Source organism: Osmia lignaria, chromosome 13 (genome assembly GCF_051020975.1).
Source record: "Osmia lignaria lignaria isolate PbOS001 chromosome 13, iyOsmLign1, whole genome shotgun sequence".
In the NCBI taxonomy this organism is placed as follows: domain Eukaryota; kingdom Metazoa; phylum Arthropoda; class Insecta; order Hymenoptera; family Megachilidae; genus Osmia; species Osmia lignaria.
In genome coordinates, this window is record NC_135044.1 from 3,240,264 (window position 1) to 3,266,354 (window position 26,091).

The following is a 26,091-nucleotide window of genomic DNA, read 5'->3' on the forward strand; positions in this document are numbered from 1 at the left end:
GATCGTACAAGTCTTTTTCTGTGTATCGTCATTTTTGCATCTATTCGGCTCTGACGAGGATCAAGATGTCCTGGATCATAGCGATACCAGTGTACGTCCAATGATTTACATCGAGCTGGAGTTTTCCAGGTGTAACAAGGTCAAGTGTACCAGCAGGTATCGTCAGTGTGGCTCGAAAGGGATCGTCACCGAACCGACGAGACACCCGTGTCAACGTCACCAAGCGAGGGGATAACCGTGATCCCGAAAGCGTATGTACCTACAGATACAATCATGGGTGTCATCGGGACGTCGAATCGGTCCTCCGGGACGTAATGAGACCTAAGTGTACCACACGTAACTCGACCACCTGTGTCGTTATCGCAACGACATATTGCCGACGTAATTTCGGCGTTACAAGTATCAGCGGATAACCGGCTATCCTGTGCGAACTCCACCGTGACCATCAACACCACCACCACCACCACCACTACCACCAGCAGCAGAGAGCACCAGGGTCGCGTCGTAGCTCAAAGCTTTTCCCTGACACGCGTGTTGCACACAAGCAATCGGTCACCACCAGCAAGAGGACGAGGGAGGCGGAAAGGGGTCGGAGCCGAGTGTTGCAGCTGCAATTTCGCGTGCAGCACGCATGTCGAATAGCCAAGAGGGGCGATCAAGGCGAACGCACCCTGGAGGACTGGGCGACGAGAACAAACTAGCCTCCGAGCACATTGGTGGCCGTTCCGTTCGCTTCAAGGCGGCCTCTCAGAGAGAGCCGAAGAGAAGTCGCCCGGTTATGGCTACGCCTGCTACGCCACAAGAGAGGCGGTTAACGAGTCTAATTAGCGACGAAAACGAAAACGAGTTTGACCCTTTTTTCTCTCTTTCCCGCTCTACGTTCGACTCGCTCCCTTAAAACTCTCCGTCTCTTTCTGAACCCCTTCTACTCTCTTCTCGCTCCTTTTTCCTTCTTCGTTCAGGGCTCATTCGAGTATTCTCTCTTTTCTCCTTGGCTCTTCCTTCTTCTCTCTCCCTCTGTCATCTTTCTTCCTGCCCTTCGCCTCCTCTCTTACTCGCTCTCTATCATCATCCTCTTTCTCGCTGCTTGTCCGGACGTGGCCCTGCTCGATGCTCGTCGGCTTCTTGTTTCCTTTTTTCCTTTCTTTTTCGCGTGGAAACGAAATCAGGTCAGTGGGACGCGCGAAGGGAGGTCGGGACTGACGGGAGAGACTTTAATTTGCGTGCTTGCGCTGATTACGCTTAGACCGCTCCGGCCCCCGGTGAAATGCGGCCTCAACCGGAAACCGAACACTCACCATCGTGCGAATCAGCTTTCGGACCAGTCGCCTTCCGTGAAGAGGCGACTCGTTCGTATAATTTTTTCATCTTCTAACATTTCTAAGTTCTGCTAAGTTTTGCTAGAATCTATTCTGTTGCAAATACAAACGAAGGAAAAGAAGACCCACGTCTCGTGTACTTGAACGAAAGGAAAAAGGAAGACAGGAGGTGGCGATTACCATCAGAAACGACAGAGAGCGAGAGTAAGGCCGGACGGAAGAAGACGAGAGTGGTCATTAATTAAAACGAGGATAATGACCTTAAACTTCGTTAGCATGCCTGTGGGCGGTGTCCTAAGATATTCCGTTCGGTACGGTATTCGATGTCTGAATCGAATTCATCGTCGAAATCGAGCGTTCGAATCCTAACCGTTTACCAGAACATGAAGAGTTATCAAAATGAAGGTAAGATGGTCCTTTTGAGATCTTCGTCCGTTCCCTGTCGCTATTTTGCCTCAATCAGAAACCTAACCATCGGTTGATGAACGAAGGTTTTCAAAATAATTTAATGCGGTCGTTAGCTCGATTTTTGAATAGGATGTGAACTACATACAAGTTTCAGAAGCGGCGGTGAAGTTTCAAGATGCCACCGGTAGATGTATTACTATCTGGTCGTCATTGATCGGTCCCAGTGTTTTCAAAGGGGCCCGGCGTCGTTAAACAAATTTTCGAGGTATTCCGTGGGCTTCTAGGCCCTCTACGAAAAAATGTTATTATTCGAGGTTTCGAGCGAAAGCGAAACCGTGTTCGTCGAACCCGGGCTTAATGAAGGTACATTCTTCGCTCGCCCTCCGATCAAGATATCTCTCGTATAAATTGAATGCTTTTCACCGAAGCTCAATCAAGCGGTGCGGTAGTCGAAAAGAAAAAAAGAAAAATACTACCGGAGTACGATCTCGATTAGAGAACCTCGATCGACGCGATCGTCGTTGCGGTATGCCGCGCTGAATTTCGTCCTTTCCCAACGTCTGGGTTGATCAGCTGATCGATCGAAAATCTTATTTCTCAGTCAGATGAAAAACAGTTGAGTTGGAAATAAACTTGACACCGAGGAAAATGACATTCATGGCCTGACATTCAAGGACCAGGTACGTAAAACTCGGATTCGTAAGTGTACCTTGAAGTTGATCTGATTCGTATTGAATAGCCATCGAACGAAAGGCTGGCTCGATCGGCAGCAAAGATCCGCGGAAGCGAGCAAAACGTCGCCAACGAAGTCTCGTTCGCCAGTTGGAATACGAGAGGAACGAATCGGCGATCTTCCGGCAGAGTCACGAGGCCGTGGAATACGAAGAGAAGTGGCGAGCAGACGGCCGATGCAAAGCGTCCAGCAGAACCCGGTTGTGGGTCTCTGGCAGAAACATTGTCGGCACGGAGCTGTCGTCGCCGGAGAAGCGGTCCGTTAGTTCGAGAGCCCGTTGTGTCTGGCTAACAAGTCGACCCTCGTGGCCCCTCGAGGGTGGTCGGCCCCGGGAGGTCTCCCGATCACGCGCCTGCTATCGGCTACTCGGACACGCCCGCGGTCCGTCATCCCATCATCCACGCTCGAACCTCGACACGACACCGCGCGCCGTGGCTTGGCCCTCGTGCACCCAAGTTGGATGATATCCGACCGACCGAGCAGGTACACACCGCACCTCCTCCACCGCGCCAGATAGGATAATGTTCCGCTATTTAGAGGATCGAGCTTGCTTCGAAATGCCCGCAGCCACCCATGGTGAGCGCAACTCGAGCGCATCGTTCGAATTACTTTGCTCCGATCTGCCAGCCGAATCAAACTTTGCACTAGTTTCTTTTAGTTAAGAAGTTTATAGTGTTAAGATTTGTTTTTTTGTCTATCCATTTAAAGTAGTGGGCAGTTGAATAAAATGTATTATAAAAATCGTCATCAAATTTTCTTTATACAATCCTTTCTATGAAGCATAACTTATTAACCCATATGGACCAACCCGAATATCTCATGAAATTAAGTTTGATCCCAGAAAAATTCTCAAAGACCCATGAAACATGACTTCTCTCATGCTCGTTCTGAAGCACCATACCGTATCCATATTCCCTCCAAAGAGAGGATATTTTTTCCCACGTGATCTGGCGAAACGAAAGAGCCGACTCGTTTTCTACTCTTCCGTCGAGTGGTCCGCCGATCGCGAGTACTCTCATTGTTTCACGGCACAATATAACGGGCCGGGCCCGAGCGCGTTTCGCTCGTACACAAGCCGGGACAAGTGTGCGAAAAGCTGCGAGGGTGGTGTACCAGCGAAAGAAATCGTACGCGAAGGGCAGCAAAGCCGATGGATCGTCGTACAAAGGACGCGCTAAACACACAAACAGCCGGATTGCAATAATGGATGCGTGTTGTACAAATACGATATCGGCTCGAGGGGAACGCCACGGGCACGTGACCCTTTCAAAAGGACTCGGAATATAACGAACACCCCCAATGGCGTAACCCCCCACAGGGGCCACGCTCCTCGCTCGTGTCCTCCACCAGTTACCGGGGTTAACTTACATGCCCACCACCGCTAATACGTGCTGGTACACGATTTCTCTCTTTCTTCGTGCTTTTTTCTTTTGCATCTACCCCATCCCCTCGGTAGGATAGTTTTTTTTTTCACGACGTTGTTACTGGCTACTGATGCTTAGGTAATAATTTTCGTCATTTTGGAATGGATTCACACGCTCGTGCATTTGGGCACAGAATTAAATGCAAAGTACATTTCCTTTTAAAAACGTCACATATGTACATAGTTAGCGAGGAATACTTGTCTTTTTAACAAGAATTCATGAATTATATTTCTTAGAATGATGCTTTGATAATAAAAAAAAAGCTAGGTGCTGACTAAATAAAACTGAAATAAAAAATCTTGGAAGAACCACATTTTCATTCCAAGGAATCTGAATCGTGGAAAGACGAGGAGTGGGGAATTTACGATAAATCAGCGTCGCAATTAGTGAAAACGTGCTACGCGATTTGCGGCTTACACGTCGGAAGTCCGCACTTAGGATACCAAACGACGGCAATTTCAGCCCCGTAAGGACACGTGTCGAAATAAACCGCGTGCCTATAATAGCTTCTGAATTGCACGCCCGCCCTTCGTTATTCTGGCCGTATGTTTCCTGCAGAACCCTATAGGAAAGCCTAGCCAACAGAGGGGGTGGAGCGAGATGTTTTTATCTGGCCGCGATATCAACGACGCGTGTCACCGATACACCATGATTCTTGACATCATTATGGAAAAACGTTTCCGTGACGATCGAAATCTGGCCTGCAAATGGCGGTAATCGAGTGTGACACGCGACCGACACGATTATCCAAATTGCAACACGTCAAATGTCTCCTTTCAGATCAACACTTGTAAAACACTTTAACTCCGTTTCCTTTTTCTTTCATTTTTTTAGAGGATATGTCTGAAGAAATCTCGTGACACCTATCGAAAATTCTACAAGTTAATCAATAATTTTAGAGTGTAATACTCTGAATTATTAAATCTATAAATTATCAAAATACGGGGTTTTAGTAAATTATTATAGATATTTATCTAATGAGAGGGTTGAATTAAATTAATGAGAAAAATTGTACGCTCATTAGGCGTCCTTTAAAGAACGATGTACGGTTGAAAGAAAAGTCATCGTGAAAAAATAATATGTTCAGCTATCAGGAGTGTATTCGAGAAAATCGCGTGTTTCATTCAATAACATATTATTGTTTTGTAATTTTTTAATGCAATCGAACGCTAGGGAAGTCAACCCAACACATAATGAATAATTCATCGAGCGAAACTGTGGCTGACTAAATATAAGGGTGCAGTCGCGATACTCGTGCACTAATTTCGATAGTCGATCGATAGTCGTTGTTGTGACAATCATGGAGCAACGTTGTTGAGACCCGTCATCGCGTTCACCGTTCTTCTTTTTTTATTTACACGGCGCTACGCAAATTGACATGTGAAGCACACACTTGTGCCTGACAGTCGGGATGATGACGCAAAATAGAGGGTGAAAACAACCATTACATCCGTTCTTTATCGTTCCAAGGAAATCACGTAGAAAATAAAAATTGAAAATCACATGTTATTGTTTTTTACTACACTTGTAAGTTTATTACAGCAACGAAATTGTCAGGTGACACTTTTAACGCGAGACAGAAATAAATTCGATGAATTTCTCTGATTTTTGCGCACCAGACAGACACGATTCCTGGAAAATTCCCTGGGGCCGGTTTAATTGGATTCATTCGGTTATCCGGTTCAATAAATCGGAAAAATCATTTTCGAGAATTCAGCATTAAATTCGACCCGATGAATACTCGTGGCCACTATGATCCTCCAGATTGCGATTATTTTCGATTTATAGACATTGGAATGTTCAGATTTTTACGTTAATTGAAACTGTTAAATGATATTAATTTACTATATAAAAAAGTAGACGAGCTTTTCAGAAGTTAATTTACTCCTGCGTTAAATTGGTATTAATTACTGCTCTTTTATGGTTAAATTCCTTCCCCGACTATACAACTTTTAAATTCTATAATTACTTAATTTTCATGATAGTAAAATAAAACATCGTGTCAATATAAAGTGATTAACACTTGAATGCCGCAGTGGACATCTATTGTGAAACCTACTAAAGTTTTAATTTTTAAGAATAGGAACAATTAATTTAAAAATGTCAAAATTTCAAGCTTTCTATTTGCTATTTTATATTATTTGTACGATAGCAATATTATTTCAAATAATGCTTTTCTATCGTTTTTTTTTTAATTATTCAGGTATGTGTAATTTGCGATGCTGGTCATCGGTGACCCTCACGGCATTCAACATGTTAATTTAACAAGCTGAAAATCTTATTTCTCTATGTTTTTATTAAATATTGGTACGCGTTTTGAGAAAAGTACTGCTACCTCTATCTAACGGAATGCGATGAAATTAATCCAACAGAGGAATCTCTTCTTCTGGAAAATGAGTGATTTTTAGTCTTTACTGATAAAAATAAAGCATTCAAAAATAAATTTTCCTTATTTTTCCTATAGTACCTGACTTTTCGAACACAATAGAATTCAGGAACATTATATTTAATCGATTAATTGATTTTCTTCGTGTCCCGAGGCAGCTAAAATAGTTCTCTTTAGAGCAGCATCCTGAATTTCCGACGCGGGCAAAACAGAATACGATGTAGCCAACATTGTTACACGTTTTCAAAATGCAAAGTTTGCAACCAATTTTATTTAACGCTTTTACGATGCGAGTTGGTATTATTTAAATTGCATTATACTTTTAGAAAAAAAAGAAAAGAAGAAATGGAACTGCATGTATCGTTAGTCTTCCAGTAAAATACTAGACGGCGCTACTGATATTATTTTCAAAACGCGCACATAAAGTTATAAACAAACGTGTATTTTTAATAATAATCACGAAAATATCACTGGAAGTTTCAGTGTAAATTAGATTACTTTCAAGAAATCATTGTAACTAATGAGACGATTATTATTATTAAATAAAAATTACATCCTATGAATATATATTCGTAGCTGTTTATCGATTATGAATTAATCGAGTAATCAAACGACGATTAATTAATTATAGACCGATAACCTCGAGAATTTTGTCGAACAAGCGGGCAACACGTCGCACAAAAGCGTAGTGCATTAAATATAAGCCATCGAGCCTATCGTAACACGATGGGTCCCAGGAAATTTCGGCCAAGCACTTATCAAGTTTGCATAACTATCCTGGGGGCAAAACATTTACCCCAAAATGCAAACCCTACTATTGTGATTAAAGTGGGCAATCGAAAAAGAAAAACCATGATTCGACAAAGAACTGATGCACCAATTTATAAAGAAGTAACGTTATAGAATAATTATTCTAATTGAAAATTTTATAAATTCTCCACTTCCAATTCAAATAATCGTAACCCTAATTTTCAGTACTATGTGTTTGATTTATTCTGCAATTTGGAAGAACTTTTGAGCACGAAAATCGTGATAGCTGTATATTTAAAGCATTTCGTACGGCTGAAATTTCATGGCAGCACAAGTTTTGAAGTAGCGCTCGTGTGGGAGCAGCCAGGTAATTAGGGGTCGTCAATGTTTAACATTCCTCTTTGATTCTCAAATCTGCTAATGGTTTTCAATAGATCGTCAATATTACCATAAATGGGCGATGTTGACGAATCCAAAGGATCTAGCAGCAGGGCCAAAAGGTTACGTTAAATGCAATATAGCAATTAACGTGAAAGGGGAGAAGCTGAGAGTACATCCTGACACGGAGGGTGAGGATGACATCGAAGGGTAATATCTAAAATATAGAAGTAGACCGTTAAGAACTTTCGGTATAACGCTTAAATTATACTCTCTGTCTTCGAGATCGATATAAGCACTTGACAAGCTAGTTATAAATCCTTGCAAACTCGATTAAAATCTACCTCTACATCAGTCGAGCCAGAATTAATCCGATATTCGAAGAATAATCATTCCCATCAAACTCTTAGAAAATATTTATCAAATTCAACTTCTATTTTAACTCCGATGTTCAATATTTAATATAAAACTGTAGAATTATCAGAGACTCTCATAAATTTATTTTAAGAAATTCAGTTAGTGGTTCATTAAATAAATACTTATGCGCTATTTCCTTCGAAAAAATCTGTCACAAAGTCATTTCCTAAATATTAAATAGCTGCAGAAGATTCGCGTTTAAAATAAATTTATCGATCTATCAACAAAAATGACACTAATTATTATTACTGAACGTTGTTTCAAAGACTGGCAACTTCGTTTTAACTTTCGCATCAAACTTTGGAAAATTCGAGTTGAATCAGAAGATCAGCATAGAAAATTGAATAATCACGCGGCAGTTAACTTTGATCGCAAGATAGCATTACCCGAGGGTCTCTTTACGAGTACCAAACTAATGTCTCTAAGAATAATTCATCGAAACTCGTCGTTGGTCGCATCAGAATCCGCGAACCGCAGCGTTCGTCTTTAATCTTCGAGGTACTACCGTCGCGTAACCGTTCATCTACATACATATTGCGTCCTTAGTTGAAGGGTAATAACGTAGGTAGATTTCCGGTATCCATTTTAATGCTAACACATGGTGCTCGTGGCGCGTGTCGGGCTAAATCGATTCGGTACCCGGCGAAATTGCGAGCGAACCGCTCGATTAATCGAGATTCGACCAATTACAGGAATCTCTTGTTGCCGATCGGCGGTGAATCTATGCCGTTCCGGCAACGAGCTCGCTATATTTTTTCCATTTATCGGGCTGATGGTTTACCGGACATGAGCAGCGTCTGCGTGAAAAACGACTTCCAAAATATTAATCCGTACGTGCAGATTTCGTTCGCGGGAATGAAAGTAAGTTGAAAAAAAAAGAAAGAAATTTTTAACCCTCGATGATCGAGAGTCGGGATGAATGACTAATTATCGCAGGGATGGACCAGCGAGGCCTGGCAAACTTATGAGCCGAGATTCAACGAGAAAATAACATTCAGAGAAATGTTTCCATCCCTCTGTCAACGCGTCAGAATCGCCATCAAGCATCGTGTCAACAGTTGTCGAACCTGCGTCGTGGCTTCCTGCATTTTGAATCTCAGCCACCTATCAAATTCTGGGGAATACGGTAATTTCTACCCAGCATTGCTAATAATAAAAGAAGGAACGAAAATGTACCGAAAGTGCGGCGAAATTGCAGATAAAAAAAATATGAAAGGACAGGATAAATTAAAAGATAGAAACACGGTTGGTAAACTGAAACTCAAACAGGCAGCTGCAAACGAAACGTTGATTAACCAGCCTTGTTTGTTCCGTTCTATTTAGACTTTAAATTATTTCCTCTACAGCTCGTCCGTGTTTAATGCAACTAACGTTGTGTAACGTTGATTCGATCCTATCGAATCCGATTTATCTTCTTTTTCCTCCGTTCTATGATCGCTTCGAGCTACCCCCTTCACGTAAAGCGAAGAATATACATTCTTTTATATTCCCAGTTCAATATTATCAAAGGATCATCATTCTGATCCTCAAATATTGAGATTCGATTTTGTTAGCAATTTATAGTAAGAATTATTTTGGTTAAACGATAAAGAAAACTAAAAGACCACGAAACTGATGTAGGATGTAAGGTGTAAGATATTCTGACGTATTACATCAATTCCTTCAGGTTTCCTGCCAACTTACGGACCATCGTTCCTTCATTTTTACGGTATTGGATCATCGGAGAAGAACAGCTGTTTCGGCAAGTGTTCCACAAGCCTGCCATTTTATCGCGGTAGACTTCTTCTCTCGCTAAAAACTGAAATGGATGACCCAGAAGCGTCGTCCGGAATCAGCGCCGAAACAGAGCCTACCCCTCCCATCATCGAGGTACGTCTATCGCGATCAATTTCCTTTTTGAACATCAATTCGTTGCACGATTGCCTTTATCGTTTTGACAATTTCCCATGTGCCACTGCGTTTGTAGATGAAATTTATTGCACGAGAGAAAATCTGAGTTATGATAAAATTTCAGAGGTGTTTTTCGTTTTATATTCGACCATTTCGTTCGAACGATTTTTATTAGAAATCTGAAATTCGTTTGACGATTTATTTTAATATAACATCGAGGTACCCTGGATTCTATTTTTTTTTACTTTCGCTTTCGGATACTTTTTAATTTTTGAAATTTTGTCGAAATGAAACTTTTATATGAGAAATTTCTTAAGTTCGCTAAAATCGCCGAGTGAAACTTATTAAACGTTGAACACTAAAGAAAGGGGTCAAATCTCCGCCCCTTTGGTCAAGGAACAAGCGAACCCAACCCTCGGATCGATCCCACGACCATTAATACCGCCTAATGATTCTTTTTTTTTTTTCAAAGAAAAGCTTATGGAGAACAGAGGAATATTACCTGGTCGCTGTTCTCTACGATGCGAGTATGATCGATCGGCGAAGATTTTCATGGAAATCAATAAGCTTCGAGGTTAGCCTTGGGAACGCCGGTAATAGACAATTCTCGCACAGCCAACGCTTCGACGACAATAACGACGGTATTGGATTCTCCTGGATACCATCCTTAACAATTCCATTCAAGTAGTCGAAAATTTCGGAACCCCTACTTCCACTTGAACTTCCTCTCAAACTAGCCTCCAATTGTCGATCGCTTGTTAACACTTTGCACTGGTGATCATTTGTATCGTATTGATTGGCTTCTAATAAATTTCATCACCTGTATACTCGTGATTGAATCAGGCTTCCTAACTCGTGAAGTAGGAGGAAGATCAGAAAAATAAAATTTTGAAAATTCCTGTTGCCCCTATATCTCCATTTTCCCTAAGAAAGCTCAATTTGATCGCGAGCGTACAATGAACGTGAATCTGTGACAATTGGAAATAAGCACACGAGTTCAAAGGGTTAACAAAGTTCACGGAGTAGGCGGTTACCCTAATTAACACGCGATTAATTTTCAGCTGGAAACAGAACGATAGCAGAGTTCGACAGCGAGACCGTGTCACGAACTACAGGGTCCCTGGATGGCAAATATAATTATCTGCCTCTTGGCTCGAGAAAGCCGTGCTTGTACGTCAGATCTTGGTGGCCCAATCTCGAGTGGAGGATGCACAATAGTAACAGTTTGGCTTTCATCGTTGAATTTCTTGTAAGTTCAACCAATTTCGCGTTTACCAATTGCAATATCGAGTGGCTTGGAAAACAGGCCTTGCTACTTCAAATGCTATTTCGTATTGAGAGTTGAAAAGTTCCGAAACAAACGTTCTAAACTTCCTTCGAAGGTGCACAATCAAAAATTTAACGTTTAACATCGTATTTTGTTAATTTCTCTAGCAATAGCATTTTATACCTCATAAACATAAATTCGCTTCAACGTAAAATGTTATTTGCAATCTAAAACTCATCGGAGTTAACAATTTCCGGCGATCCAATGTTTCCAACTTCATCCCGAGGCGGCTGGTTGCAGTATTTAAAATTTAAACAGACATTTCACGGCGCGCAAACTCGTCTACATCAGCTAGCCAAGAACTCGTCGGAAATTCGATAAATGACGCGTTAAAATTCCAAGCCGGTCGTTAACGCGAAATCGTTACACGGACCAGCTTAACTTTCACCAATTTCGAAGAAATATTTCATAGATCCTGCAAACTCGTGAATTTTCACCGAGCGCAAGGAAATAAGAGAGTTTCTTGCTCAAAGTAGAACGTCGACAGGAACAGAAGTTGGAGAGACTGGATGGTTTGGTAACATTGGAACAACCGGACGTTTATAAACTGTACAACGAAACGATTCGTACCCTGGAGAATCATTGCATCCGTTATTTGCATACGTTGGACACGGAACGGTACGGCGACCAGGGTGGCACCACGAAGCTCGATCGACATCGCGTGAATCTCTGCCGTAAAGAGATCGAGGATATCCTGATGAGGATCAAGATCAACGGAGAGCTTCCGAACAATCGTTACACGAGGATCGCGATGTCGCACGCGTACCAGTACCTCAAGAAACTGAAGAAGATTCAGGAAGACGTAAGTCGAATTTAACCAACTTTGCGTTCTTTTTTTCTCTCTCAATAATAGATAAAAAATTACAGGCTAAACGATCCAACTTTTGACTTAATTATGATTCAAGTTTCCTTCAAATTTCACTAACTTCCAGAAGTTTTTCATTTTAACATTTATGAAGCAAGAAAAAATTAAATAACGCTGTGCTTTAAGTTTACATTTATTTTCGCAGATTTCTTGCTTCCTTTAAATCGTTATTTTTCCTAGGTAGTCTGATTTGATCGCGAACATACATCAATCTTTGCACGTGTCTATCTCTTCAACTGTTATACAGAGCTTTTACAAATTTACCAGCCTCAGCACAGTCTGCCAGACGTTTTCATTTGGATGATAGCCGGCTCGAAGCGAGTGGCGTACGCCAGATTCTCGCCAGAGGAGATCATTTATTCAGAACAGGAGACGGAGAGAGGGAACAAGTGTGGCAGGAAAGTGGACGTGTTCATGAGGAATCCGTGGGACGAAGATGAGGCAGATTACGTAGCCTGCAAACTGGAAACATTTCTATGGCTTGGCAACGCGAAATACATCGGTGCATGTTGGTCGTCGATCCCCCCAGGATACGAGGTGGACCACGAAAGTTACGTCGACTCGTTCCCGAAATATTTCGAGTACACTCGATCCACGGTAACGACAATTTCCACTACTGCTGAAATTTCGGGGCAAGGTCGAGATACTCGACTTTAATTAACACGCATTCGAGAGATACAGGGCAGAAACGAGGGTGTATTTTTCCGGGGATTTTTTTTCTTTAACTAGTCAGGTACTTCTGATGTTTGAATGCGAACTGAACCTGGCATTGGATATTCTTTATAGATTTTTCGTAAACCATATAGAAATTCGTGGTTTCAAATAGTTAATTATATTAACATTCACCTGGGATTGGAATTCGAAGAAAAACAAACGCGTGTTTATGATAACATTAATGCGAAACGTAATTTGAAACTATGGCAAAGTAGTCCCTGAGCGAACACACCTTCCTAAATGCAATTAAACGCGTACCATTCTCAGTCGTCGTTTCATTTAACATTAATTTTGCAATTTGGGAATTTCGTCACGAGAAATGAAACTAAGTTATTTTAATTAATTCAATAATATTGAATTATAATTACATCGGAACCTGCCCTGTCAATAGCACTGATCCTTTGATCAGCAACTCCAACGTTAAGATCCTAAACTAGGGTTATTAAAGCCAATAATAGCAATTGCAATAGTATTGACCTTCTAATCGACCAGTTCAATGTTAACGACCTATCCAAGTCTAATCAAGTCTAATGATCTAGCTAACTCGAACAATCGGGCTAACATTAGTAACCCAGAATGGAAGTATCCAGAGATACAGAGATCAGAGTAATCCTGGACAAAGTACTTGAAACGAAACGGTGTCAGTTTGTCGAGAACACGATATCTTGCGTTGCAGGCATTTCGATTACGAGCTCACATATTCCAAGGTCGCTTTGATCCTGGGATGGATGCATCCGGCTTATTGGATCCGCTGGTACGCGTCGCGTTTCACGGTTACACGGCCACGACCAGGGTAAGCATCATATGTCGATAATTCACCTTCGATCACCAACAAGTGCTGCAACTAGCTACTAGAACTTCTTCTTTCCTTTTCTGCATGGAACGTTTTAAAAATAACGAGACAAACAAATTACCTTATCAATGATTATCTTCCAAATCGTAATCTCTGACTGAATGAACAATCATTTATTTGTACATTTCTAAAAAAATATTTCAGGTTGTTAAACAAACTCTCGATCCGTTCTGGGATCAAACATTAATACTGCCACCGAGGACCGTGCACGGAACAAAAGAGCATATTAAATTAAATCCTCCCAGGGTGGTTTTGCAGACTTTTGATCAGGACATATGCGTGAGTAACGAGATTTCCGAAAAGTGGATTAACGTATCGCCCTGAAAACGTTCGCGATTCTAAAATTGACAGGGCAACAAGGAGTTCTGCGGAAGATGCATAGCCATCCCATTAGTCAAACTCGCGGAGGAAACTTACTCGCCGCCTGATTTCCCTCCGAAACTCGAGTGGTACAAATTTAAATCGCAAAGGGATTGCAGCGGCTCAGTGCTCGCTGCATTCGAGCTCATAGAGGTGAGACAGGCGATACTGATCAATATTTCCTCTCGGAAAACAGCCTTTTACGTCCCTCACCTTAACTAGAATCAATCTGACATCTTCTGCGCAGATTAATTCTGACTTTCTACATTTCTTTGTCGTCGTTATTGTAGGTAGAAGACGATGAATCGGTAGATAGGTCAATGGACTCCTCGGAACAGGATGTTATTTACAACATACCAACGGATATCAGGCCAAAAATGGCGAACTACAGACTGGAAGTTATATTTTGGGGTGTACGTGACATGAAGAAGATTTATTATTGGCCGGTTATGAAACCTCGGATTATTATAGATTGCGCAGGAGTGAATGTAAAATCGGAAGTGATGGAAAATGCTAAGAAATTCGATAACTTCGAAGAGCCCCACATCATTGTCAGCTTGGTAATGATTATTTTTCTTGAAACTTTTGAAAAAACTTTGCAGGGAAATAAAAAGTTGAAGGCAATAGAATGTTTTATCAAGTTTTTTTCGTTGCGACCGAATATAAAGGACATGCCGGAGCTCGATATCTATTATCCTTCAATCACAATAAAAGCGTACGACTCGCGAGGATTTGGATGTTTCAAATACGCTGGGATTTGCATCGTGCCGAGCATCCATGTGTTCCTGGAGCAATTAATAACCGAGGAGCATTACGACGAGCAGATATACGAGTCGAAATCGATCATGAAGTGCCGACGATCGAAGAAACAGTCCGCTGCGATAGGTAAGTCTCAACGTAGATTTCATTTCTGATTTTTCATTCGAAGATTATATTTCGACCGGTTTAACAATTATTTTATTTCATTCTCACGAACTACTATTTCGCACAAAAACGAACGTTCCACGAATGTTTCAAGTGCCTCGTTTAAGAGTTAATAACGCCATGGAAAATACGGTTTCATTCAGCGTGTAACCGTGAAGTTTGGTAATTAAAGTTCGTATATCAGTTTCGGTTTGATATAAACATTTTTTAACGACCGAAAAACACGTACTTATGTGCTAGCCTTCCTGTATGGTTTAGAATCTGGGCTAAAATTAACAGGCGTTGATTTATCGATGAATTTTTCTGACGATTGACGCTCTATTATGATCTTATAATCATAATAATGAATTCATCGATTAAGATGTTACGCGTAGACTCGGTTTTCCTCACCACAAAAGCAATTTTCATTTTTCAAGAACGATTACCGATCGACTATCACCTATCAAAGGACGAGAACCAAGAATTGATCCCCTACAAGAAAATGACCGCAAACGACGAGTCGTCAAAATTTCGTAAAGTTTTAAGATCCCTGAAAGAATTACTACTTTGTAGAAAGAAGAAGAGAAAGAAAGAAAAATTTCAATCGCATTCGGAGAATGAAGACGAGTCGCTCGATTGGTGGAGCAAATATTATGCTTCTGTAGAGGTAGGAAGAAGCATGTAATAGAGGAAAACTGTTCCGGAACATGTAAGCGAAACGAAACGTTTGCAGAAGGAGAAAAGCAGACAGTTAGGCATCTTTATTCGGGAGGATCGCGAGCTCCCGGCGACGTTCAAGGTACGACGCTTTAGAGAATTTTCACCAGCTCAGCTGTCTCTCATTGGACGGGAAACAGGTGTACGACGGTGAACTGGAGATGCAACCAGAGTTTGCAGGCTTTCAGGATCGTCTGAGAACGTTCGAGCTTTGGCGTGGGAAGAAGAGCGGAGATCCTGCTTACGATAGAGACAATTATGTTGGGAAATTCAAGGTTTGCCATCAACTTGTCGTTTCCAGAGAATAATTTTGTTACTCGGGTAATATGAATGTTTGCGAAATTGGAACAGCTATGAAAATAGCATAAATCCGATGATTGCGGTAATCGGTAAGAAAATAAATTTCTATAGAAACGAAGCATCCTTTGTATCTTCAATTTATCAGCGAGACAGTAATTATCAGCTCCCTAACGATCCCACGTCCAACAAAAATCCCCCCCCATTGAAGTGCATCCGTCGCTTAAAAGGAACGCTCGGAACAAAGTTAACTACATTCGAAATAACTCTGAATCCTTCCTAATTTCAAACTTTATTCAACGAGTTGCTGTCATCTGGCAGACAGCCAGGAAGCTAGCGTCCGCTTTCCAAACAATTAAACGTCGCTATTGTAACGCAAAGACAGTCTTCTCTCCATTCGAGAAAATAGAATCTCCGCGCATCTCCTGGCAGGCCAAATAATTTCCCTCCAATTGCCACGATGAACGCTCTTAATGCTTTTTCCGACCCACTACATGTTCGTTTTTTAAAACCATGTTACTTTTTCCTCTCCTCGATGAAAAATTGTACACTTCCTTTTTTCACAGGGACGCATCGCCGTGTATCGTTGGCCGCATCCGGATAATTTACCGTGCAAAACGAGAAGCGGTAGAAACGCGGTTAATGGTTTGTGCGACGATTATCCGCCACCCGAGCTCATCAGACTTCTGGTTAGGTTATACGTGGTAAAGGGTAAGAGTTTCATAGCGTTCATACGCGTGTGAAACCGATCGCTGGATCGATTCTCTTTCCAGGTATCAATTTGCAGCCTAGCGATCCGCTCACCAGAAAGTCAGATCCTTATTTGTGCATCAATCTGGGGAAAACTTTTATCAACGATAAGAAGAACTACATAGCTAACCAACTGAATCCTACTTTCGGAAGGTACGGATTATTCATTCTATTATTATTGCTTTTTACTAGCAGATACGAAAGTGCTGTATTTTGCAAATGCGTTACAAAGTAATCCTCTTATCTGTATTTTTGAGACGAGAAAAAGGTTTGGAGAGTTTGTTCATGGAAATATAAAGTTTCGTGATTAAAATGTTTTGAATTAAATAAATTACAGTCTGAAATTACGAGGGAAGAATCGAACAGATTTAATTACCAGTGGTTTTAATTTGATAATATCCGAATATTTACAGACTGTTCGAGATAGAAGCCACATTTCCTCGGGATTACCTGTTGACCATACAAGTATGGGATTACGACGTGACTTCGAGCGATGATCTGATAGGAGAAACTAAAATCGATCTGGAGAATCGATTTTATAGTAGACATCGTGCTGCCTGTGGTATATCGAACAGCTACAGTATCGGTGGTTATAACGCATGGAGAGATCGCGAGAAACCGACGCAGATACTTCAACAACTCTGTAAGAAAAATAATCTTCCCTCGCCGGAGTTCGGCAAAGATTACGTGAAAATCGGACGAAAAAGATTCCCCTTTGTCGAGGATCAGGACGCGACAAGTACGTTTTTTTAAATAAATAGTTCGAACTTGAATGAGAAATCACCTGGATGCAAGGTCTATTTATACCTTATCGGTGATTGATGACTCTTATTCAGGCAGGGAAGAACGCATGGCGCTAAGGGTGCTTCATCAATGGCAAGATTTTCCTATTTGCGGATGCGCCTTGGTGCCTGAGCATCTCGAGAGACGACCACTTTTCAACACCGCGAAATACGGTCTCGAGCAGGTGTCGAAACATGATTTGCTTGAAATTTGCAATTTTTCAATTGATAAATATTTTCGCGGAACTGCACATTTGTATGCATCAAGATTCTATCTATATTTCCATCAAAAAATATGCAAAGAAGAATGATAAATGGAATTTTGCATCGTCGGTTTCGACTAAGTTGAAAGCACCTTCAGTTGTCTATATATTTATCGGTTGTTCTCCAACCACGATCCACGTTTTCGATCGATGTTTCAGGGTAAATTGGAACTTTGGATCGACATGTTTCAATTCGACGAACTTCCAGCGAAGCCACCGGTAGACATTACCGCCCCGGTACCGGAGGAATATGAAATTCGCGTGATCGTTTGGAATACCGAGGATGTGCCACTCGTTGAAAGTCAATTTCTTACGGGGGAAAAGTGCTCGGATATTTACGTGAAAGGGTACGTACGAAAATGGCATCGGCAAATAGAGTCTTATTCCTTAACTCCCACGAGAATATTCTGTAGGATGAATTCAAAGATTTCTTACGAATTTTGACATTTGAAAAGCTTCTTCTTACATTTCTACTCTTTAATAATGCAAGAAAGAGCACACACATAAAATTCACACCCCCTCCAATGAAATATTTACAGTTGGCAAAACTAAAACCACCTTTACTAATGGTTAATTCTAGCTGGTTCCTCTACGACGATTACCAGAAAACCGATATCCATTATAGTTCCCTAAACGGAGAGGGTAATTTTAACTGGAGATTCGTGTTTCGAGTCTCGTATTCGAAGCGTGAACGCGTTATGATCGTTCGTAGAAAAACATCCATATTAGTCGGTAATGAAATCGAGGAGAAGATGCCATGTAAATTGAATCTACAAGTTTGGGACAGCGACCATTTCAGTTCGGACGACTTTCTCGGTGTGTGGTTAAACTTTCCAAGTTAATTAAATGTTCATTGAATCCAACGGTCCATCGATTTTAGGCGCATTAACGTTAGACTTGGCGAGAATGCCACGGGGAAGCTCGAATTCGAAGAACTGCACTTTGAAACTGCTCGATCCCAATCTGCCAACGATCGATTTGTTTAAAATGACCCGGATCAAAGCTTGGTGGCCGTTTGCTCTTAGCGTTGCCACCGGAAATTACGTTCAGGCGGTGAGTATTGAACGAATGTTCCATTCAATTTCCGACAACTTCTGTTTGCAGCCTCTGTGTACGTTAAATTGAATAGATTTCACAAATTATTCAAGAAACAGCTTCTCGTTCGAGCAAAAATTTATGATCGTAATTAGAATGATGTCTGGTACCACGCGAACGGGTACCATCTGTACGTTTCAAACAGAATTTCTTTTCTTTCTTCACAAAAAGGCTCGTGAAACACTGAAATAGACTCACGTGATGCAAATGTATCTATTCAGGGCAAAGTTGAACTAGAAATATCAGTACTGCGAGCGAAGGAAGCGGACGAGCAGCCAGCAGGAAAAGGAAGAGAATCACCCCAAAATCTTCCTCCACCCAAGTACGTTAATTAAAGGAAGCTCTACGTCAGCATATTAAACGAGAAAGCACTATAAAGACCTAACAATGGAAGCATTTCTATATGCATACAATCTATTAATCCTTTACTTCCATAAATATGGAATCAGTTTAATTAATTCAGGAGGAAATGTCTGACGTTGAGTTTCGCTAAATCTTCTTTATCAATTCATTCATTACCGCGTCTGGGGTTTTTCGAATTTTAACCAACTAATCAATCGCGAAATTCAATTATCTCTAAGTGACTTACAGGTGCATATTTCAAGAGCGTAATATTATTTATTCAACGTTCTCCATGAGGTTATCGTGGTGCGATCGAAATAAAACCCGAACAGGATGAACTCGGCGTAGCTTGATACCATATTCCGCCGCAAATGAAATTAGCGTGGATATCGTTCGCCATCGAGCTTAAATGGATTAATTCCCGATTTTGATCGTCAATCTGTATAACTACGAGTAGCTTCGGTAATAATCAGATAATTTCGTTCGAGTCTGGACGAGTTAATTCGAACTGTTCGTCGTACCAGTCGTATTTTCGGGCAATATTTGAATGATCAAATTGTCTGCTTAGATTACATGCTCAACGTTTTCAGAGCAAGGAAAGGTCGAAGGATAAAATTAACCCGTGTGCCATTGTGCAACGATACGTACACGTTGCACATGTTAGTCGTGTCTGGTTTTCGGTGATGTGCACGGTGTTGTTCATTTACAGATATTGAACGTGATGAACTATAAAACAATCTTTAACTCTTTCAATTCAGAAAATAAAATATTATGTTTTATATTCATATTTGATTTTTTTTATATTTTATCCCGTGTACAAACGATTAAGGTCGTTAAATAAACAAAATAAAATTGAACACAATGCACGAAATTCGTTTGCAATAATTATCAGAGTTTTACTTCTATCTATAATTTAACAACATCGAACGCAAAATGTGATTCATCATCAATATTCCAAGAATTTCATTAACTCCAAAGCTCGGTGCATCCATTTCAAAGCATTTTGCTTGTACTCACTCACACCCACGTAAATACGTTGACCCGCAAACGGAATAATCGTTGTTCGAACGAGGGTGTAATTAAAGCAAAACACATTAACCACTGTTAAATCACTATTACATAATTAAGCCGGTATGTACGTTGTTTTCGCTAATCCTGGTTCGAACACCATCGACGAATATTTTTCACGGTAACAAAACAGACAGGTGAATCCTATTTCGTTTAATTTATAGCCGACCGGATACGTCGTACTCCTGGTTCCGGAATCCGTGGAAAGCCTTTCGTTTCGTGGTCTGCCGTTACTACAAATGGAGAGTGATATGTTGTTTGATATGCGTGTTGCTGCTGGTGTTATTCGCGTGCGGAATCTACGCGTTCCCTGGCTACATAGTGAAACGTATCGTCGGCGTTTGAAGAAAACGGCCACGGTTCGACGGGATGAAAAATGATCGCAGATAAGAGAATTGGGTCGTTCCATAGAAGAATTTATCGATTGTGAACACTTCGCGCGATAACACCGACGCCATTTGGCCACCGTTAATTGCGCGACAACGCAATGGAGTCGCTTGGTTAACGACCAATTTCGCCAATTAACGGCTGCTGTTTATTGTAAGCCTGACTAATAGGTCACCCTGTTCTCCAACGATTGCGGTAAGGGTGTCGAAGAAGCGTATAATTTAATGTTCTGATTGTACGGTCATAAAATAATATATATTGTTTCGTAGATTACGAAGCGACAAGAAAAATTCTCCGATAACGAAACCTCATTATTTTAGTTTACAACAGCTTAACATTGTAAAATGAAATGTATTGTTTACGTTGAAACGAGATTGTTACGAATTCGTAACAAAAGAAACTTTTGAAAACTGTCAAGTGAAATAAAATATTCGCTTCGAATGACACGAATGCTTCCTTTGAAAATCTACACGGACGTCTATCGTGATTTCGTGTGCACAAGCGAACAGCTTTTGTTCCATTTTATTTTTTTTAAATCGCTCGACAAAATCGGCCCCATTTATCAAATCGCGTTAAACTCTTTTAGCGAATACGAATCGTCTAGCTGCTCCGGTATTAATCAGATTATAACAAAAGCTTCTGGTTATCGCCAGTCGACATAAATTTTCTCGTCCCGCGATCCCGTTTTCGAAATAAAAGAAACTGGAACGTGATCGTAACGAAAACGCTTCTGTTTCTTTCTGACACCGCAAACGCTTCTTCTCTTTTAGCTGATCCGTGTGATGGAAACCGCGAGTTCAATAAACGAGCGACCAGGTGGAAAAGAGGTAACGTGACGCAATGGAAAGATCAATAACTCAACCGTTTCGGTCGAAAGTTTATTGAACTCAACTTTTCTTAACTCTAGTGCGAATAAAACGATGCTTGGGTGCATTCACCCTTACATATTTTGGCGATTAAATCTCTTCTAATTTCGAAGGTATTAGCCTTTCAGTGGAGCACAGAGTACCGATTAGAAAACATTTATACCTTCGGTGTATCTTTATTTCTCTTAGACCGAAGGGTCTGTACCCGTTTCAAACGAATCCAGTCACTTTTACGATATCGACGAGCAAGCCATGGAACGTTCCGCGCCGCCCTGTATCTCTGTCACGTCGTGACATAAGCCTTTTTACGGCTAAACTCGAGCAAACGGTTCTAAGTATAGTTTAATCTTCTTTGCTGTCATAGAGACGCAACTCCGACGACGAAACGAGAAGACAAGAAGACAAACCTAACTTTCGTATTAACTTTGAAACAAATCCGTCGTTCGCGGGGGAAGGTTTTACGAAGGGTGTATTAACATTGAGAAAAAGAGGCACAACGAGCGGCAATGCGAAACAAAGTGGCTAGATTTCCATGAAATAATGAAAAATGTTTCGCACAGTTGATATTTCATTTATTTGCAACCCTCTGACAATTTCTTGGACGGTATATAGTTTGATCGATTATGGTAGTAGAAACGATAGGAAGTGTATATCTTCATGAAACGTGTATTACGTATCTATATTTCCTTTCGGAGCGGCTCTTTAATCAGCATTATTGGTTATCGATATCGCGAGCCAATGACATCGAAATACGTCTTTGAATTTTGCTATACATATAAAAAATCGAGAAGTAACAGCCTGCTCCGCCACGGTACTCTATTATTTTTATCCGACATTCTTGACGAATCCATCAGGTCCAACTGACGTATAAACGCGGGAAACAGATGTGCTGTAGGTCTATAGATCCCCGTTATTCCTGTCAATAGGCCTGTCTTCCCTAACGAGATAGAAATGTGCGAAATTTACTGGAATTTTAAATCTAAATATAAAGCGTTCAGAGTATTCCATTCTCCATTTAAAATCACACAAAAAATTCATCTATCTCTAAAATAAATACAAAACACTAGTGTTAAGCAATTAGCAACGTCTCTAGATTAGTCGAATCTCATTAGGCGAGCATCAAGCTCGTGCGTATTAAATTCAAACAGCGGGCAAGGTGGATCGAATAAATGGCCGGCGTCGAATCAATGATTGGACGAGCTCGAAGAAGTTAATACACGCGAACCTGCATGCGGTCCCGCTACCGAATCCATAGTTGCATGCGGTTTTGTCGAAAAACCGGGTTTCTTGGGGGGAAAATAGTACCGTTAAACGGTCATACTTCGGGGTTGAACGAGCCCACCACCCGTTGCCACGAGTTTGTCAGCCAAGTTTTCGGGCCAACCGAGCGAATTCACTTATTACAGAGCCAGAGAGTCACGCGAATGCAAGCGGAGAATGCATGCGCTGCAACGTCGACTAAATTCGCTCCTAATGCCATCGCGTGCTTTATCCGACCAAGTATCTCCCGATTGTCGGCCAATGACCTGGCCCGATGAAAAGTTTCACCCCCTGTTCCGCGATAACGTCGAGATTTCGCCTACGATTCTACCAGAAATCTTCCTACCCCCTCGTTTCGCCTCCTCAAACAGAACCACGGTCTGGATTTATGACAGAATTATCAGTGAGCGAGTCGTTGATAGCCCGTGTAGAATTTATGCCACTACTTTGCCTGGGATCCTCGCTTTTAATTTATGGGGAAAATTTTAGACAGACCACCTCAAAGAATTTGAGAAACTTCTTGCGGGAGGAGTGTACGGTAGCTAACGCGATAAAAGAGGAAGGTATTACCTACTTTCATCCTTCGTGAACCGAAGCATAAGGGTGTAAGAAAAATTGAACCGATGCGCAAAGATTAACGATAAGAGGCGAACCATTCCGACAACATCCTTTTCTCGGGAACGTTTGGTTCGCGTGAAAATCGCGCGTAGCGTGAAAACTATCGAGCCTGGCCAACACACGATGATACGAAGCTCGTGCAATTTCTTGGGTCGAGGAATTTCGCGATGAAACGAGGCGGCGAGTCGATGCTTGGCGAACGGCCAGCTATTGGATCCCTATTACACGCTGCCCATTAATATCGCAATCGCAGACACACGTTCGTGCCTCGAAAATTTAACGCCTAGAGTTCCTGGAACGACAGCCACCGAATAAATTTCGGTGCATTATTTAATGACCATAAATCGTCCCTTCTTCCGTGCTACTTCTCGACAACCACGACTTTTGTGCAACCACGACGACTCTCTTTGAGCTTGCCTTACAACACCTGGCTAAATGCCCCACGACAGCGGACATCTTTATGTGGTTCGAACAGAAAAATATTAGACAGTCACAATTAATCACCTGCCTATGAATTTAATCAAACGATTAACAGGAAACAGAATTTGTTTAAAAAACAAGCTAAAGTGAACTAAAGCGAGATTCGCTCTAGAGCCAACCCTTTTTCGGCCATTTCCGGTCAGACCGGAAGTGGTAAAAAAAAAAAAAGAGTTTCGGCCATTCGTTGAGATTTTGACCCATTAAATAAATGGCGTAAGCATTTTTTGGATAACTTTTACCGTTTGGCCTGTACAAAAGTGACAGAAAGTCTAAATGCTATAGCCCCCTTCTCAAGATTTTCAATTTTAGATACAGGTTGGCTAATAAAGAAATTTGGAAGATTATCTGGTAATATTTGACTGTAACTAAAGACAATGGCAATGTAAATAAAGACGAGTGTGCAAGCTGATCGTTAGAATGGCACAAGTTTCGCGTCTCTGACAATCTAGCAGAGCAAGGTTCGCCCTGTACGAAGCCTGACATCCGGGTCGTGACGAGTCTTCGTCCTGAAAAAGCTTCCGTCGCAAGACAAATTTCCAAGCACTCGCACGCCTTCCTCTTGTCACGAAAGGGGAGTCCCGCGTACACAGCCTGTAAACGAGGTCGCTTCGAAGTTTGACGATCGTGTTTCGTGATATCGATAAAACTTGCTCACGGATTTCATGGAATACCTGTCTTTTATCCCTTCTCGACTCTAGCATGTCTGACTGGCCATAGTTCACGGAGAAAAATTATTTTTTACTGGAAATTACGATTGTCTTAAGAGGGGGTGTTAATCCCTGATATTTTTCTAACTAAATTCTAGAACCTATCAGTTCTTAAACAAAAGAAATAGAAAATATTTAAATGAAATAATAATATCGGAAGTTGATCATGAAGTTATCATCAACCCTTTTTTTCCAGAAGTGAAATCCGATTACCTGGCATAATTCATAGTCATTATCAAACGAAACTTGGATTTATACTTCTTTGCAAATATCTACCTTCAACTTCTGATAAATATTTCAGAAACAAGAACGTCTTGTAGGCCAAGTAATTAGAAAAAGTTTTTAATCATTACAGAAACTTCGTTCAAACAGATATATCGTCCCGGTGTGCTCGTAGTCAAGAAAACGGTAAGCTTATAATTTGTTTACAAGCGGTTCCAAGGAGAGTGCTTTGAGTGCTCTTCACGACAGTTCTTGCGTTCTAACGAGAATGTTGTTGCTTTAATGAAACTCGATGCCGTTTCAAAGATAAAAGCTTCCTCGGTATGACGCTTTATCTTCAATTATTCCCGACGTCGTTTCGCGTTTATTCTTTCACCACGGAAAAGTTGTAGTTATTATAAACGATTAGTTCACAGTTTACTAGCTAACACCCGTGAATTACTCCCGGGATGGTTGTTTCTCACTTTCATCGTTTAAACAGCAAGTTTCGAGTATACACCGCTAGATTGTTCGATACAAAATTGCATTAATACACAATTTTATCATCTTTCATGAAAGTGTTCTCTATATATCTTTCACGTTAAAATCTTAAATCATGAGAGTTGCGAGAAGATGTACATGTTTATATGAAAAGTAATATCGCGAAGAACATCGCGTGACGACACGAACCTTCGTATTGATATTTCAATTTTGTCAACATTTCTAATTTCTCGGAAGTTCTGGCACGCCGTTCGTGTTTACAAATTTGGATTACAGATATCTATTCACACGTTAAACGCCATAGGAGTTATCGTTAACCGACGATACCAATTTTAGAAAAATTACGCGAAACAAATCTAAATTAATATTTCTGCAATTATGCGTTGCAACATAAAATCATTTTATATAATATTTCATCAGAATGCTCATCACGTAATAAAATTTTCATTCCAATACCGAGAACAATTTACACAAAACTGGCTCGTCGTTCAACGTGTTAATTAATTCTGAAAATAGATTTTTACGAGAACAATAGCTCGCACAGAAACGATTTGGTCTCGCACAAGAGAAATTTCCAGCTTTATCATTATTGCAACAACAGTCCGTATGCGTATTCAGATACACGACAAATCTGAGCGAATCATCTTGTCGAGGATTACAAGAAACCAGATTATTCTAATCGCTTTGTTATACAAGCGGTTTATAGTATTAAACGTATGGAACTTTATCCCAAAGTGATGTGTTTGGAATTCAATGTAGATATACACGAGTTGATTTAACAGATTTAGTATATTCAGAAATCCTGGCAAACCTCGTTTCGCACAGATGCTGCTTTCCTTAGTTTATCGGGAAATCTTTCGGTATCACGTGACTTCCGGTCTTGTTTCATCCCAAAATGTTATTTATTCGAATAATTCGCGATGAAAAGAGAAGAATATAGCCCACGAATAACCGTGAAACACGATCGTTCAGAGTGGCTCTTAAATCTGATATAATGCTACTCTAGTTAATATTTCTAACATGAGTTTTC

At 40.9% G+C, this 26,091-nt stretch overlaps 1 protein-coding gene across 1 annotated transcript; it reads left to right on the top strand.

Moving 5' to 3' along the window:
- The first annotated feature begins 6,771 nt into the window (after nt 1–6,771).
- LOC117602068 (otoferlin) lies at nt 6,772–20,753 on the top strand. The gene is given in 27 exon segments (XM_076691747.1): nt 6,772–7,161; nt 7,246–7,387; nt 7,455–7,608; nt 8,508–8,676; nt 8,752–8,941; nt 9,482–9,684; nt 10,178–10,346; nt 10,767–10,954; nt 11,520–11,834; nt 12,165–12,494; nt 13,288–13,404; nt 13,609–13,743; nt 13,816–13,977; nt 14,115–14,384; nt 14,493–14,709; nt 15,165–15,394; nt 15,461–15,590; nt 15,592–15,719; nt 16,308–16,452; nt 16,515–16,644; nt 16,905–17,230; nt 17,328–17,458; nt 17,696–17,883; nt 18,117–18,352; nt 18,417–18,589; nt 18,853–18,953; nt 20,206–20,753. Coding segments are annotated over 27 exon segments (5,025 nt in total). The 5' UTR covers nt 6,772–6,996; the 3' UTR covers nt 20,387–20,753.
- The last annotated feature ends 5,338 nt before the right edge of the window (nt 20,754–26,091 follow it).